The sequence below is a fragment of the Notolepis coatsorum genome (genome assembly GCF_963971535.1).
Source record: "Notolepis coatsorum genome assembly, chromosome: 4".
Lineage (NCBI taxonomy): Eukaryota > Metazoa > Chordata > Actinopteri > Aulopiformes > Paralepididae > Notolepis > Notolepis coatsorum.
Genome location: NC_140168.1, coordinates 5,979,600 through 5,996,332, shown reverse-complemented (window position 1 = coordinate 5,996,332; position 16,733 = coordinate 5,979,600). Strand labels below are relative to the sequence as shown.

At 41.8% G+C, this 16,733-nt stretch overlaps 1 protein-coding gene across 1 annotated transcript; it reads right to left on the bottom strand.

The window, feature by feature from the left end:
- Window positions 1–11,958: 11,958 nt before the first annotated feature.
- LOC311227830 (tripartite motif-containing protein 16-like) lies at window positions 11,959–14,026 on the bottom strand (the record flags this gene model as incomplete). The annotated part of the gene is made up of 1 exon (XM_084313663.1): window positions 11,959–14,026. One exon carries the CDS (start codon window positions 14,024–14,026, stop codon window positions 12,350–12,352), a length of 1,677 nt encoding a protein of 558 aa, XP_084169789.1. The 3' UTR covers window positions 11,959–12,349.
- Between the last annotated feature and the right edge of the window lie 2,707 nt (window positions 14,027–16,733).

Below are 16,733 nucleotides of genomic sequence, written 5' to 3'. Positions count from 1 at the left end.
ATATCTATATATTATATATACAAAGTAGGACTACATCTGAAACTACTGAAATATAAACACTCATGACCCATAACAGCAGTCCTTAAATGATAAATATAAAGAATGATAAATGAAAATTAAAATAATTAATAATAAAAAAATAAATTATCAAATGAAACGGGTCAAAATGTTTGCTTGTGCAATAGTTGAAGGGAAATACACTTGGGTAACAAACTGTTACCTAGCAACAGAGTCCCAGTGAAGCCGTATACTCTTGCATGTTGCTCACCCTAAAGGCCCTATCAGTGATCCAAGCGTAAATAATCGGATAGTCCAACGCCAAAAATGGGAAAATAAGAATGAAGACATGTATTCACTGTATTCTGTGTCTGTGAAAGGTCTCTTTGTGTTGGAAACATTTGCAAACACATGAGAAAAAGACATATCTATGCTGTATATTCCAATTCACAATGGTTTAACCCTTTCACTACCACACTACAGAAGGTTAACCTTCTTTCACTACCACACTACAGATGGTTAACCTTCTGTAGTGTGGTTGTGAAAGGGTTATAACCCTTTGTCGTGTGGCAGTGAAAGGGTTAACCCTCTGTAGTGTGGTTGTGAAAGGGTAACCCTTTGGTAGTGTGGCAGTGAAAGGGTTAAGAAAGTCCTATCTACTGACAAAACCTCAAGAGCATTGATATGGTAAAAAAATTAAAATCACGGATTTGGGCTTTAACAGCAACAATTCTACATAGTAGACATACTGTATGCTGGGACTAGAACTGGACTTATTTAGTCTCTATTTATTCTGCTGCTTAGATACTGTATCTATGATTGGCGGCCTGACCGCCTGACAAGAACACTGCTTCACTGTGAAGGCAGAATTCCTGATATCAGAAAGTTAACAAATTGGAGCAAATCAATAACGGTTCCAAAATGACAAAAGTGACACTAATATCTCTGAATCTCTCCTTCGGATGAGTGATGGATTCTCATTTCATCAAATCCGTCTCACTAGTCAAATCAAACTCACAGATACAGAATACAAGGCGGTCAGGTGGCGTAGCGGAGATTGCGCTCGTCACCAATGCAAGAGGCTGCGGTCTCGACTCCCGGAGTCAGCATTGCCTTGGCTTGGGGTGATCGGCTTGGGGTGATCTGCATATGGCTCGCTGATAACAAACTATCATTACACATGGGCAAAACAGAGTCCATTCTCTTCGGTTCAAATAACAAACTCAGCAAGACCGACGGCTTCTCAGTTACAGTGGGTGACAATATTGTCACAAGGAAAGATGAAATTACCTACCTGGGTTCCATCCTAGAGGCTAATCTCTCCTGTGACAAAATGGCATCCAATGTAATAAAAAAAGTCAACCAACGAACTCGATTCTTGTACCGGATCTCCTCTCTGGTAAACAAGAACACCCTGAAGACTCTGGCAGGAGCACTCATTCAGGGGTACTACGACTATGCTTGCACCTCATGGTACCAAAGCACCTCAAAGGCGCTAAAACAAAATTACAAACATCTCAAAACAAACTGGTCAGACTACTGCTTGACCTTACTCCTAGAACCCACCTCACCCCTGCCCACTTCGACAACCTAGGATGGCTTAGAGTAGACGACAGAGTACAACAACTTGCAATGGGCCTGGTCTACAAGATACACTACACGACCAAGGTACCCATGTACATGTCAAAATACTTCCCAAAGGTCAGTGAATACCACGATCACAACACCAGAGGGAGCTCCACAAATCATGTTAAACCCAGATTCGGCTCAAATAAGGGACTAAACACGTTTCGCAATTATGCCACATCAATGTGGAACGCCCTACCCAAAGCTGTAAAGGAATGTGGATCACTACCCACTTTCAAAACCTCTCTCAAGGGACACCTACGGGAGACTGCAATTCAACACTGGCCCCTGTAAATATCCTAACCCAACCCCCTCCAATGTACAGTCATTTACCTAGTATGGTTTTGTCAATAGTTCAATGTACAATTGTGTTTGTTTGTACAGTGTCTCCTCCCCCCCCCCCCTCAATGTACAGTGTTACTTGTTTATACAGTGTGCCCCCCGCCCCCCCCCCCCCCCCCCCAACCACCTCCAATGTAAATTACCCAGTATGGTTGTCAATATCCCAATGTACCCAACCCCCCCCACCCAACCTCCTCCAATGTACAGTTTCTACGTCAAATGTATATACTCCCTTTTCTTGACTCCTTCTGTATCACAAACAGTACTGTATTTGCAAATCTGGTATGTCATAAATGTATAGATGTAGCAGTACTGACTATCTGTATGTCATGTATGTCATATATGTCTATATGAATTGAAAATGGGGGACCCTGATGGAAACAAGACAAACGTCTTTCTCAGGTCTGCATCCCCTTAACAATTGTATGTATTGAGCCGTACTGTATTGTACCCATTCTGCAATCTGTTAAATAAAGTTTTCATTCATTCATTCATTCATTCATTCATTCATTCATTCATTCATTCATTCATCGTCATACTAACTCGTTTGGCTGGGTTAGGGGGTGGGAAACTGGCATTGTGGACAGCGACGCCTACAGGTCAGGTCTGGGCGCTTGCTCAGCGGATGCAGGACTTGAGGAAGGCAGCGTGACCTCCCACGCGTTACACTTAACCAATGAGAGCCCTCGCTGCCAGGTGAGAAGAGAGCCACTGGCTGTCGCCGCACGTGTCGGAGGAAGCGTGCGGATACTTTATTTTTTATCTACTTTTTCTCCCATTTTCTATTTTTCTCCCATCCCAATTTTGTATCGTCCAATTCTACCCTCCCCTGTCTCGAACGTTGTTAGGCCATGCCTCCCACAAGCCGGCTGCAATGTGGACTAAGCCTTACATCACGTGTCCCCTCCGGTACTCGAGGAAGCAGCAGTCGCATCTTTTCACCTGCACAGCACGATCTCTCAGCGTCGGGGGTATGCGTTTGGAGGGCACGCCACCCCCGTCGCTTCCTGATTCTGCTGCGCAGGCGCACCAACCGACCTGTAGGAGTCGCTGTCCACCATGTCCGATCCCCACCCATCAGCTTCCCACCCCCTAATACTGCCAATTGTATTAGTATGAACGACCAGCCAAGCTGATAGCAATGCGGAGAGCTGGGCTCGAACCCAGCGTCTCCTGCATTGGTGGTGAGCGCCTTGCCCACTGCACCACCTAGCCGCCCCTAAGCATGCGGATACTTCAGGGTTCCCTTGTACCGACCAGTAGGAGAACATGCGCACAACAACCAGGTAGGGGAGGGGGGGAATTGGCACAATGACTAAATTGGGACGGGGAGAAAACAGAGAAAGAGAGATACAAAAAAAATTATACAAAAATAAAGAGATACAGAATACAGAGATTATAATGTAGTGTACTTGAGCTGTATAATGACAATACATTTTAATCTAATCTAATCTAATAATCCAGGACAATATCTCCATAGATCTTTAAATAAACTATAGATTCGAACAAAAAACTAAAATATTGATTAGTAAAGAATACGTGCGGTTTATTTAATATATTCTGTGATTTCCCATTCATATTGATTTCAACATGGCAAGTGCGGGTATAGGCCTCTTATCTGTGGCTACTGTGAGAGAGAGAGAGAGAGAGAGAGAGAGAGAGAGAGAGAGAGAGAGAGAGAGAGAGAGAGAGAGAGAGAGAGAGAGAGAGAGAGAGAGAGAGAGAGACCCTGGCTTCTGATGTCTCTCCGTCTAGAGAGGACAACAAGGAGGGGGATTAGATGTCACTGTAAAAACATACTTTATGGGTTAATGTCACTGCCTCATCAGACAATATTAATTCTTCCCCCAGCTCAATAGCTCCACTATACATCACGCCATGTCACTTTGCCCCCCCCCCCCCCCTAATGAAATAGTCGAAGAGACAGACCGGATATCGGTACGTAAGGTGGAAAATCTTTGGGGCGCCAAATTGTTTTGTAGGGTCCATATGAATTGCTGTATGATAACCTGCATATATTATGTTTACAGCATTCCTGTGAAATCATCTGGGTCACAATTCAGCTGATAGGGTCATGGTTTTGACCCTAAACAACTACATCATGCAGACTAACATAACACTATTGCACTATTTTACTGTCTATTTTATCTTACTCTTTTTATTATTGTCTATTTAAAACTGAATCAAACCATAAACAAGGTGGCCTGTTGGGATGTTAGATCCTAATAATGTGAAAAACTGTGGTTTTATATGTCTGCACTTTATGTGCTCATTTTATGCCTGTCTTTTTTCTGTTGTGAAGCACTTTGAGCTGCAGTTTCTGTATGAAAGGTGCTATACAAATAAAGATTATTATTATTATTATTATTATTATTATTATTATTATTATTATTATTATTATTATAACTCAGGACATGGGGGGGGGCTGTACATTGAAGGTGGTTGAGTGGGGGGGGGGGGTTGGGTAGGAGGGGTGGGTGGGGGACACACACTGTACAACTGTACAAGCAAAACTGTACATTGGAATATTGACAAAGCCATACTTGGTCATTTACTGTACATTGGGGGGGTTGTGTTAGGACATTTACAGGGGCCAGTTTCGAATTGCAGTCTCCCGTAGGTGTTTTTTAAGAGCGGTTTTGAAAGTGGGTAGACTAGTGATTCACATTCCTTTACAGCTGTGGGTAGGGCGTTCCACATTGATGTATGTGGCATAATTGCGAAACGTGTTTAGTCCCTTGTTTGAACCGAATCTGGGTTTAACATGATTTGTGGAGCTCCCTCTGGTGTTGTGATCGTGGTATTCACTGACCTTTGGGAAGTATTTTTGTCTGTGGTTTGTGACTGGAATGTCGCCCGTTCGATTTGTGTCCATGATAAGCAATGGTTGTTACTAAGTGTAACGGATATGTACCGCGATAGTGTGACCAGAGATGTGGCTGGCTCGGTAGCGGTACATTGAAGTGAAACTCACTCCCCAGAGGCATATAAACCGAGCGCTTAGAGAGGAGTTCCTCTCTTGGCGCAGCGGTTTGTGTTGCTTCCCCCCGTGCAGACGCTCGGGGTTCGACTCCCACTCGAGGCGCGGTCGAATTTCGTGGCAGGTGCTAGGTGGCACCTGCTACAGTGGTGCCGTGACCCGGATGCCTTGGGTGGTGAGTTCAGGGGGGGTGAATGTAACGGATATGTACCGCGATAGTGTGACCAGAGATGTGGCTGGCTCGGTAGCGGTACATTGAAGTGAAACTCACTCCCCAGAGGCATATAAACCGAGCACTTAGAGAGGAGTTCCTCTCTTGGCGCAGCGGTTTGTGTTGCTTCCCCCCGTGCAGACGCTCGGGGTTCGACTCCCACTCGAGGCGCGGTCGAATTTCGTGGCAGGTGCTAGGTGGCACCTGCTACAGTGGTGCCGTGACCCGGATGCCTTGGGTGGTGAGTTCAGGGGGGGTGAATGTAACGGATATGTACCGCGATAGTGTGACCAGAGATGTGGCTGGCTCGGTAGCGGTACATTGAAGTGAAACTCACTCCCCAGAGGCATATAAACCGAGCACTTAGAGAGGAGTTCCTCTCTTGGCGCAGCGGTTTGTGTTGCTTCCCCCCGTGCAGACGCTCGGGGTTCGACTCCCACTCGAGGCACGGTCGAATTTCGTGGCAGGTGCTAGGTGGCACCTGCTACATAAGTACGCATAGAGCCTTAACGACCGAATCTTGGGCTGGTCCTGAATGCAATCAAGACAAAATGCACGCTGTTTTCTAGGGCCAGAATCATATGATAGTGTGTCTATATCCACTGTGGGTGGTTCTAAAATGTTGAGGGTTTCTGCATATGAATACCTCGGGCATCTGGTTTGGCGAGAAATTCTCATTTAAATATCATATTGATTGATGATCTTGTCTCCAAATTGAGACAAGAAATTGGATTTCTTTATAGAAACAAATCGTGTCCCTGTGTGCAGCAGAAAAGGATTTTTTTTTTATCAAATCTTTCTTTATTTCCCCTTTTCCACATGAAACAAGACACAACACAATACAACAACGATAATAATAAAATAAAAAAGAGAAAATAAGACATGACAATTAAATGAAATTATATTAAATCAATACATTTACAAATATATAATGGAGAAGAGGAAAATAGAAAAATAAACGATTTATATATATATTTAATTTACATATCTATAAAGTGAAACATCCCAAGCCCCCATCAGAAAAAGGATTGTTGAAGCAAATTTCCTCTCAGTGTTCATCATTCTGCCCTCAGATCTATTACTGGTGATAGTTATGGTCCCACCAGTGTGTCTTTGAGACTCGTAAAGACTGAATGAACGAATGAAAACTTTATTAACAGATTGCAATACAGTACGGCGGCTCAATACACACAATTGTTAAGGGGATGCAGACCAGAGAAAGACTTTCGTCTTGTTTACATCAGGGTCCCCCCCATTTTCAATTCATAGTGACATTTATGACATACACAACATACATGACATCATGACATTTATGGCATATTTATGGCAGACATGCATGGTAGGCAGGGACTACAGATGAAAACTAGCTCATTAGCTAATTCTGACACATTTACTGTACATTGAGGTGGAAACTGAAGATGTTGATTAATGTGCACTGTCCCTGGGTAAAAAATAAATAAACTTGTTAGCAACTGAGTAGGTAAAGTGCTGATTTGAGGGATGTTTGGAGCTTAGTGGTTGGGGCACTAATGGAGAAATGCTGACCTCCCAAGTTCTGGACCCCCCTTGAACGGCCCTTCTAAGGTTTCTCTCCTCCACATTGCCTGTGGTGCTTTTTTCCTATTGCTAGGTTTTTAGTGAGTTTTTCCTTACCTTCGCGTGGGGTATGTCTCGGAGTGTTGTTTTGGATTTCATGATGGGTTTTTTGTTCTTGATTTATTGTGATGTTTCTTCTTGACTTGTTTTAAAGAAGACGTGTCCGGCCCATGGGGACATTAACGTGTGTTGTTGTCGGGCCTTACAAATACATTTTATTTTTATTTATAACGCATCACTGTGCCTCACTGAGCAGTGAGCACAGGGTGACAGTACAATCTGGCATAATCTTCCTGGACTTTTACTTTTAAATCGACATTTTACAATTTTAACTTATTACTGTACACTTACGGTATATTTCTGTATATTTTATATTTTAGAATGTATATATATATCAGAATGTATAACCCGGATTCTTATTTGTGACTTTTGTTTTTGACTACCTAAATGTTTACTGTTTACTGTGACTGATCTGTATAGTGCTGAATTTCCCTCGGGATAAATAAAGTATTTCTATTCTATTCTACGCTACAAGGCTGGATGACATTGCATTTTTACCAGATCCTGAGTATGGTACTCAGAGGAGTGTGTGTGTCGACATTGCCCCCTAGCGCCTGTAGTTGGTGTGGACAGCCAATTCAATCTTACACACAAACAGTACTGTATTTGCAAATCTGGTATGTCATAATAAATGTATAGATGTAGCAGTACTGACTATCTGTATGTCATGTATGTCATATATGTCTATATGAATTGAAAATGGGGGACCCTGATGGAAACAAGACAAACGTCTTTCTCAGGTCTGCATCCCCTTAACAATTGTATGTATTGAGCCGTACTGTATTGTACCCATTCTGCAATCTGTTAAATAAAGTTTTCATTCATTCATTCATTCACAATAGCCACTAGATGGCAGGCTTTAGCCCAATATTTCTCCTCAACATTTTAGACAGTGAAAGACAAAGTAGCCTACATGTCTGAAGTCTTGCTTTCTCAGCTTCACAGTGATTGTTGTGGTGCTTTAATAGGAGTAGTTTATCATCATGAATATCTTAAGATTCAGTCATTCTGTAAACGAGGGGGCTTTGATTTGATTTATTTGGTTGAGGGGAGTTGGGAACAACTGTAGACCAATTGATATGAAATTCCGTTTAATGGTTTTGCCTAGTCTCTGTGTGGACTTGGCAGTCTGAAATGTTATTTATATAATTAAGCACTGGGAAAAAAGTTACAATTTAACCAGGGTTGTAACCTGGGGGGGGGAGGGAAGTCTTCAGATTACACAAGCCAATGACAAGTATTACCCTTTGTGATATCATAGCAAGGACACATACAAATTAGTTGTAATTAATTAATTAGCTGTGACTTTTGGAGCCAGGAGCAATGCCTATTTTCTCCCCTCACGCTCTATTGGTTGTAACTTATATAATATATATATATTATATAAATAATTATTCTAAAATGTCTATTTTACAACAGGGTGGGCATGAGGTCTCAGCTGAAATGTATAGCCCCTTTCACACATTTATTAAAGAGATTTGCACTACATTCATACCTCATTTGCACCTTGCCTTAAAGTCTTTGTCATTGGCTGCATTTTTACTCATTGTACTTTAGTTTGTATATTGTATTGTATATTGTATTTGTTATTCCTCTTTTACTAACTTTTTGACTGTATGAAGCACATTCTCAGGGGCTCATACAGAACCAAGCATTTCACTGTAAATTACATGTACCTTATACGTGACAAATAAAAACAAACTTGAAACTTGAACACTGCCCACTAAAGCCGTGAATCATACCCCAGCATGCCATTCTGTGTGAAAGGTACGAACACGGAATGGGGGGGGGGGGGGGTCAAAGTTGATGTGGCGTTATGCCGTCTTCAGGTATAGAGAAATAGCTTTTTCGACAACCTTGAAAACTATGAGGAGGTCCAGCATTGCAGCTTGGCCAACTAACACCAACACGGTGTTTACCTTTACTTTTGGGTGGTAGCTAATAAGGAAAATGAATAATGAATAAAAAAGAAAATGGGGGACCCTGATGTAAACAAGACGAAAGTCTCTCTGGGCTGCATCACAATTGTGTGTATTGAGCCGTACTGTATTGTACCGATTCTACAATCTGTTAATAAAGTTTTCAATCAATCAATCAAGCCTGTTCAAGAAGGCAAGAACAAATATATCATTAAAATCGAAACTTTCTTTGAATAAGATACAATTATTCTTTATTGTCTGTTGGTATAGAAATTTGATTTGTCGGAACACACAGTACTGCGTTAAGAGTAGACGGACACAGAGAAACAATGTGATCGACCTCTTCCCACACAACCAACGTTATGCATTTTGATGTGGCATTGTCCCATAAGTCCAAGGTTATTTCATATTGCACAGCCCTTTAAATGACACTGTCCTATCAAAGAGCACCTACGGGAGGCTGCAATTCGAAACTGGCCACCGTAAATGCCCAAAACCCCCACCACCTCCTAATAGACAGTCTCCTCCCCACCGCATGTATATATTCCCTCCCCGCCGTATGTATATTTCTCTCCCACCCACCCACCCCCGCCTAATGTACAGTCCCCTCCCCATCATACTCTGTCAGGATCTAGGGGTAACAGTACTGTATATTTGAATACCGTTTGTCACAAATGTATCAGTACTAAATACCTATATGTCCCTATGCCATAAATGTCATGTATGTTGTGTATGTCATAAATGTCTATATGAATTGAAAATGGGGGACCCTGATGGAAACAAGACAAACGTCTTTCTCTGGTCTGCATCCCCTTAACAATTGTGTGTATTGAGCCGTACTGTATTGTACCCATTCTGCAATCTGTTAAATAAAGTTTTCATTCATTCATTCATTCCTGTGTATGTTGTGACCACATTTCTATCCTACCGGCTTATTGAATGTGGCACAAATGAATGAATGGAATCTCTTGCCCCCCCCCCCCCCCAATGAAATAGTCGAAGAGACAGACCGGATATCGGTACGCAAGGTGGAAAATCTTTGGGGCGTCCAAATTGCTTTGTAGGGTCCATATGAATTGCTGTATGATAACCTGCATAAATTGTGTTTACAGCATTCCTGTGAAATCATCTGGGTCACAATTCAGCTGATAGGGTCATGGTTTTTTTTTTTACCCTAAACTACATCATGCAGACTAACATAACACTATTTTACTCTGTCTATTTTATCTTACTCTTTTTATTATTGTCTATTTAAAACTGAATCAAACCATAAACAAGGTGGCCTGTTGGGATGTTAGATCCTAATGTGAAAAACTGTGATTTTATATGTCTGCACTTTATGTGCTCATTTTATGCCTGTCTTTTTTCTGTTGTGAAGCACTTTGAGCTGCAGTTTCTGTATGAAAGGTGCTATACAAATAAAGTTTATTATTATTATCATTATTATTATAACTCAGGACATTTGTAAAAGGGAGACTATTGTGTTTCTAATGAGCCCAGAGAAGTGGGTTTGTGACTGGAATGTCGCCCGTTCGATTTGTGTCCATGATAAGCAATGGTTGTTACTAGGGAATGAAAGTTCCAAATATCTTATATTCCATGTACAGATCAAAGTAGACTTAGTAGTATGGAGTACTGTATATATTGCACAGGATATACTTATATTTATAATTATAGTTACAGTATATTGTACTGGGAGTAGACATAAGATATAGTTAGGTATATAATTTGTACCGGGGATACTTAGCATAGTTATTTGTATATTTATAACAGGGTACATACACACATATTTATATTATTGATACTGTAAACTAGAATATACTTATGTTTCTATATTTATTCACACAGTAGATTTCAAGGGCAAGCAGAAGTTGGTTTTATTGTATTTTCATTCTTATTATCCTAGTTTGTTTGGATCTATCCTGTGCCTCTAGTGTGCTTCATTGTGTTTGCTGTTGCTGCTTTGATGCCTGAACAGCTGAACTCCCCTACGGGGGAATAATAAAGGTTTATCTTAATTTATCAAACTCTTCAAAAATGCATATGAATATACCCCACATTGATATAGTCAAGAACAAAAAATAAAAATAAATAGCAATATATAAAGGTCATAAATACAAAAGATGTTTGCATTTATGCCCATATTGTGAAATTTCATTCTGATAGGATGAAAGGATATTGTCCCCTATTCACCTGCAGAGTTTAGACTCCTGCCATCAGGGAGCAGGTACTTTCCCTAGGAGCGTAATTTGTTCCCTCAGCTCTTGGGTTCTTAAACAATTGTATAATAACAATGGTACAATTTTAGAAAAGTATTTTCCGCTGATTGGAGATGATCTAGATATCTAGAATTAAAACCAGAATTGGTTTGGAACTCTAACTCGTTTCACTATTGAATTTCAATGGTAATGTTAGATTTCGACTGAATCTCTCGTGTAGCACATGGAAATATGGAGTTAAGGTAAATTCCTTTGAGTTCTATAAGTTCTATATTGAGGTTCAGTCGGTGAAACTGCAAGTTTCAAGCAAATATCCACACGGGTCCTTCTGGGTTTAGATGTCCACGTTTATTTAGTAAGAATACAAGAACAAAAGACAAAATGCACAGTATTCAATGAATGGTCATTCCTCCTAAACCAGCTCCTGTCTAGGTCTGTCTCCCTCAAAGTCGGCCACCAGAAGAACAACTCTCTCTCCCTTTTGATAACGCAGATGGGTCTGTTCTAAAACAAAATAGTTGCATGCCCCACGCATCCTGGCTGTGGGTTCAACCGAAGGCCTTGAAGATAGATATGAAGTGTCCCGGCTACCAGAGATAAGAGGTGAGGGAGAAGGTTATAGGCTGAATCCACATCCCCATGGAGGTCCGGCCCCCACATTGTTACCAACCCCCCCCCCCCCTCCTGGAACAGAGAGAGGAGAGACAGACGCAAATCCTGCAGTAATTCAAAATGACCAAAGGTGATCAAATACAAATAAAATGGTTGAATATTGTTGTCCAACCTACCCGCGTGATTTTTTTCCATAGCCGCAGTTTGCGAAGACGCTCTCTGATTGGCTAGTCCACGTACAGCGAAGACCCTCTCTGATTGGCTAGCCCGCGTACAGCGAAGAAGACCCTCTCTGATTGGTTTAGCTCCGAAGGGCTTTAGCCCTAACCCTAACTCTAAGCATAACCACTTCGAAGCAGAGAATATATATGTACAAGGCGGAAGAGACCCTTCGGAGCTAAACCAATCAGAGAGGGTCTTCGCTGTACGCGGTCTAGCCAATCAGAGAGCGTCTTCGCAAACTGCGGCTACGGAAAAAAAATCACGCAACCTACCCAGAGTATGAAAATGAGATTTTGACTTCCCCACATGCAAAGGAACAGAGGTATTGAAGATGGTAATCAAATGTGTGAATATATGCAAATATCCAATCAAACAAACTTTACCCCGGTAGGCTAGAAACTAGAAACAAAGCAAAACATAGTGTATGTGTGTGTCCCCCTCAGAACAAAGATAGAGTGACTGAGTGAATGTAACTCCTAATGACCTCATCTTTCACAACTCAGCATCTTCAAGATAAATTTAAACCCCAAACCCTGGGTAGAGGAGCTGTGAATGTCACTGATCTCTACTTCAGCTCACAAAACTCAGCAGCCGACCCAGAGCGATATAAAACAAGTCCAGGATAGAGAGGCTGAGTGAATGTGGTGTTGACTCTGTGCAGGAGGGTCATTGTGTCAGAGACGCTGTAGAAGGACAGAGTACCTGCCCTGTGATCCAGGTACACTCCTATTCTGGAGGACCGGGGGCCCGATAGGGCTACTGAAATGTCTCTGATGCCGTGTTTGAAGAAGAAAGTACGTCTGCCAATTATTAAAGCCCAGGATTTGGAATTGCATCCAAATCCACAGTTCTCCTTAGTGCCTGTTCTACTAATGTCTTTGTAGGAGGCTGCCACATGAACCTCTCCACTCCACTCCACCTCCCAGTAACAGCGTCTAGTCAGGCCTTCTCTACCCAGAACCTGACACAGATTAATAAATCTTTCTGGGTGATCAGGATATGACTGCTCTTGTGCCATCAGTGTTGCTTTTCTGTTCCCCTCAGACAAAGACAGACGTGCGTTTGTGGTGTTTGGGTCCAGTGTGATCTGAGAGGAATATTGTAAGAAGTCAGCTCTGGTCTTGGGCTCTGGTGGTGGCAGTAAAACATTATCTGCATTCACTGTTGTTGAGATTCTGGGCCACTGCTCTTTCAGAACGTCCTGTAGTTTCTCTCTCAGCTCAGACATGACCTCAGTCACATCTGCAAAGTACAGGAGAGGAAGGACACTGATGCTGGGTGAGTCTGTAGACTCACTGGGACTGGAGAGAGAGGGGTGACTCTGTAGAAAGTGGATGTGGTCCTCTGTGTGTGAGAGCTGCTCCAGCTCAGTGGCTCTCCTCCTCAGGTCCGCTATCTCCTGCTCCAGTCTCTTCTGCAGTTCTTCAGCCTGAGTCACGGTGGTCCTCTGTTGGGCTATGATGACCTTCTTCACCTCAGAGCGCCTCGTCTCCAGGGAGCGTATCAGCTCAGTAAAGATTCTCTCACTGTCCTTCACTGCTTTATCAGCAGAGCGATTGAGAGAATCAACAGCCTGTTGGGCCTCTTTGAGTTGCTTCTCTCTCTCCTGGACTCTCTGGTGGACTTTCTGCTGACTCATGCCAAGCTCTTTCTGTCTCTCTGTCCTTTCTGCTGCAGCTGAGACTGTATCATGGCCTTTATGTTCATCCATGGAACACAAATAACAAATGCACTGCTGATCAGTACGACAGAAAACATCCAGAATCCTGTCATGGCGAGAGCAGGTGTTCTCCTGAAGCCGTGTGGAGGCTTTGACCAGCTTGTGTTTCTTTAACGGAGCTACAGTATGATGAGGCTGGAGGTGAGTTTCACAGAAAGAGGTCAGACATACCAGGCAGGACTTGAGGGCTTTCTGCTTTCTCCCAGTGCAGACATCACAGGCCACATCTCCAGGTCCAGCATAACAGTGATCAGGAGGAGCAGCTTGGAGTCCTGTCTTCATTAGTTGTTCCATCATTTCAGCCATTATATTGTTTTTCTTCAGAGCAGGCCTCGGAGTAATAGTCTCCCTGCACTGGGGACATTTGTAGATCCCCGTCTGATCATCTCGATCCCAGCAGTCTGTAATACAGCCCATACAGTAGCTGTGTCCACAGGGAATAGTTACCGGATCCTTCAGTAGATCCAGACAGATAGAACAGCAGAACTGGTCCCGGTACAGATCAACTCCTTGCTGCGCCATTTTATTCTACAAAGACAACGGCACTCAAAACGTAAGTTTTGTTTTCTCCGGAAAAGTGAACTCTGATCACGCGGGTGGGTGGGAGGTGCTTCCTGGTTCTAGCTGTCCAGGGGAGGAGTCGCTTTAAAGAGGCAGTGTCTATTTACTGTGATTCATAGATAGACATAGAGATGTTTTTCTGTTATTTTTACATAGTTCAGGACTTTCTCTCGTCATTAACTACCTCCAACTAGTTTACTTTGTCAAGGAAACCCCACTAAAACTCATAAGCACAAAGAGAGACATAGATAAAATGTTATACATACTCAATAAAACACTTTCTTTCTCTCTCCCTCTCTCACACACGTTCTCTCTCTCATTTACTCCATTCTCTCCTCTCTTGCTTTCTCTTTCTCTCACACTCCCCCTTTCTCATCTCTTGCTCTCTCTCTCGCTCTCTCACTGATTTGATTTACTGATTTGTTTGAAGGCTGTTTTCTTATCAGTTTCCTTAGTTTATGTCTCAGAAAGATCCTGACTTCATTGCTGGGCATTAGTGTCAAAGAGTCTGCACATAATACTACAACTCTGTACATACATCTGATTAGCACTGCATGTTACTAGTACTCACTTATATATTTTATATCCAGTTTAATTGATTGATTGAAAACTTTATTAACAGATTGCAGAATGGGTACAGTACAGTACAGCTCAATACACACAATTGTTAAGGGGATGCAGACCAGAGAAAGACTTTCGTCTTGTTTACATCAGGGTCCCCCCCATTTTCAATTCATAGTGACATTTATGACATACACAACATACATGACATCCTGACATTTATGGTATATTTATGGCAGACATGCATGGTAGGCAGGGACTACAGATGAAAACTAGCTCATTAGCTAATTCTGACACATTTACTGTACATTGAGGTGGAAACTGAAGATGTTGATTAATGTGCACTGTCCCTGGGTAAAAAATAAATAAACTCGTTAGCAACTGAGTAGGTAAAGTGCTGATTTGAGGGATGTTTGGAGCTTAGTGGTTGGGGCACTAATGGAGAAATGCTAACCTCCCAAGTTCTGGATCCCCCCTTGAACGGCCCTTCTAAGGTTTCTCTCCTCCACACTGCCTGTGGTGCTTTTTTCCTATTGCTAGGTTTTTAGTGAGTTTTTCCTTACCTTCGCCTGGGGTACGTCTGGGAGTGTTGTTTTGGATTTCATGATGGGTTTTTTGTTCTTGATTTATTGTGATGTTTCTTCTTGACTTGTTTTAAAGAAGACGTGTCCGGCCCATGGGGACATTAACGTGTGTTGTCGGGCCTTACAAATACATTTTATTTTATTTATAACGCATCACTGTGCCTCACTGAGCAGTGAGCACAGGGTGACAGTACAATCTGGCATAATCTTCCTGGACTTTTACTTTTAAATCGACATTTTACAATTTTAACTTATTACTGTACACTTACTGTATATTTTATATTTTAGAATGTATATATATCAGAATGTATATCCCGGACCGTATTTTATTCTTTATTCTTATTCGTGACTTTTGTTTTTGACTACATAAATGTTTACTGTTTACTGTGACTGATCTGTATAGTGCTGAATTTCCCTCGGGATAAATAAAGTATTTCTATTCTATTCTACGCTACAAGGCTGGATGACATTGCATTTGACCAGATCCTGAGTATGGTACTCAGAGGAGTGTGTGTGTCGACATTGCCCCCTAGCGCCTGTAGTTGGTGTGTACAGCCAATTCAATCTTACACACAATAGCCACTAGATGGCAGGCTATAGCCCAATATTTCTCCTCAACATTTTAGACAGTGAAAGACAAAGTAGCCTACATGTCTGAAGTCTTGCTTTCTCAGCTTCACAGTGATTGTTGTGGGTAGAGTGCTTTAATATGAGTAGTTTATCATCATGAATATCTTAAGATTTAGTCATTCTGTAAACGAGGGGATTTGATTTATTTGGTTGAGGGGAGTTGGGAACAACTGTAGACCAATTGATATGAAATTCCGTTTTTATGGTTTTGTCTAGTCTCTGTGTGGACTTGGCAGTCTGAAATGTTATTTATATAATTAAGCACTGGGGGGGAATGACAATTTATCCAGGGTTGTAACCTGGGGGGGGGGGGGACGTCTTCAGATTACACAAGCCAATGACAAGTATTACCCTTTGTGATGTCATAGCAAGGACATGTACAAATTAGTTGCAATTAATTAATTAGCTGTGACTTTTGGAGCCAGGAGCAATGCCTATTTTCTTCCCTCATGCTCTATTGGTTGTAACTTATATAATATATTATATAAATAATTATTCAAAAATTATTTAAAATTTCTATTTTAGAACAGGGTGGGCATGAGGTCTCAGCTGAAATGTATAGCCCCTTTCACACATTTATTAAAGAGATTTGCACTACATTCATACCTCATTTGCATTTGCACCTTGCCTTAAAGTTTTTGTACCTCCTTGGCTGCATTTTTACTCATTGTACTTAGGTTGTATATTGTATTGTATATTGTATAGTGTTATTCCTTTTTTACTAACTTTTTGACTGTATGAAGCACATTCTTCATTCATTCATTCATTCATTCATTCATTCATTCTCAGGGGCTCATACAGAACCAAGCATTTCACTGTAAAGTACATGTACCTTATACGTGACAAATAAAAACAAACTTGAAACTTGAACACTGCCCACTAAAGCCGTGAAT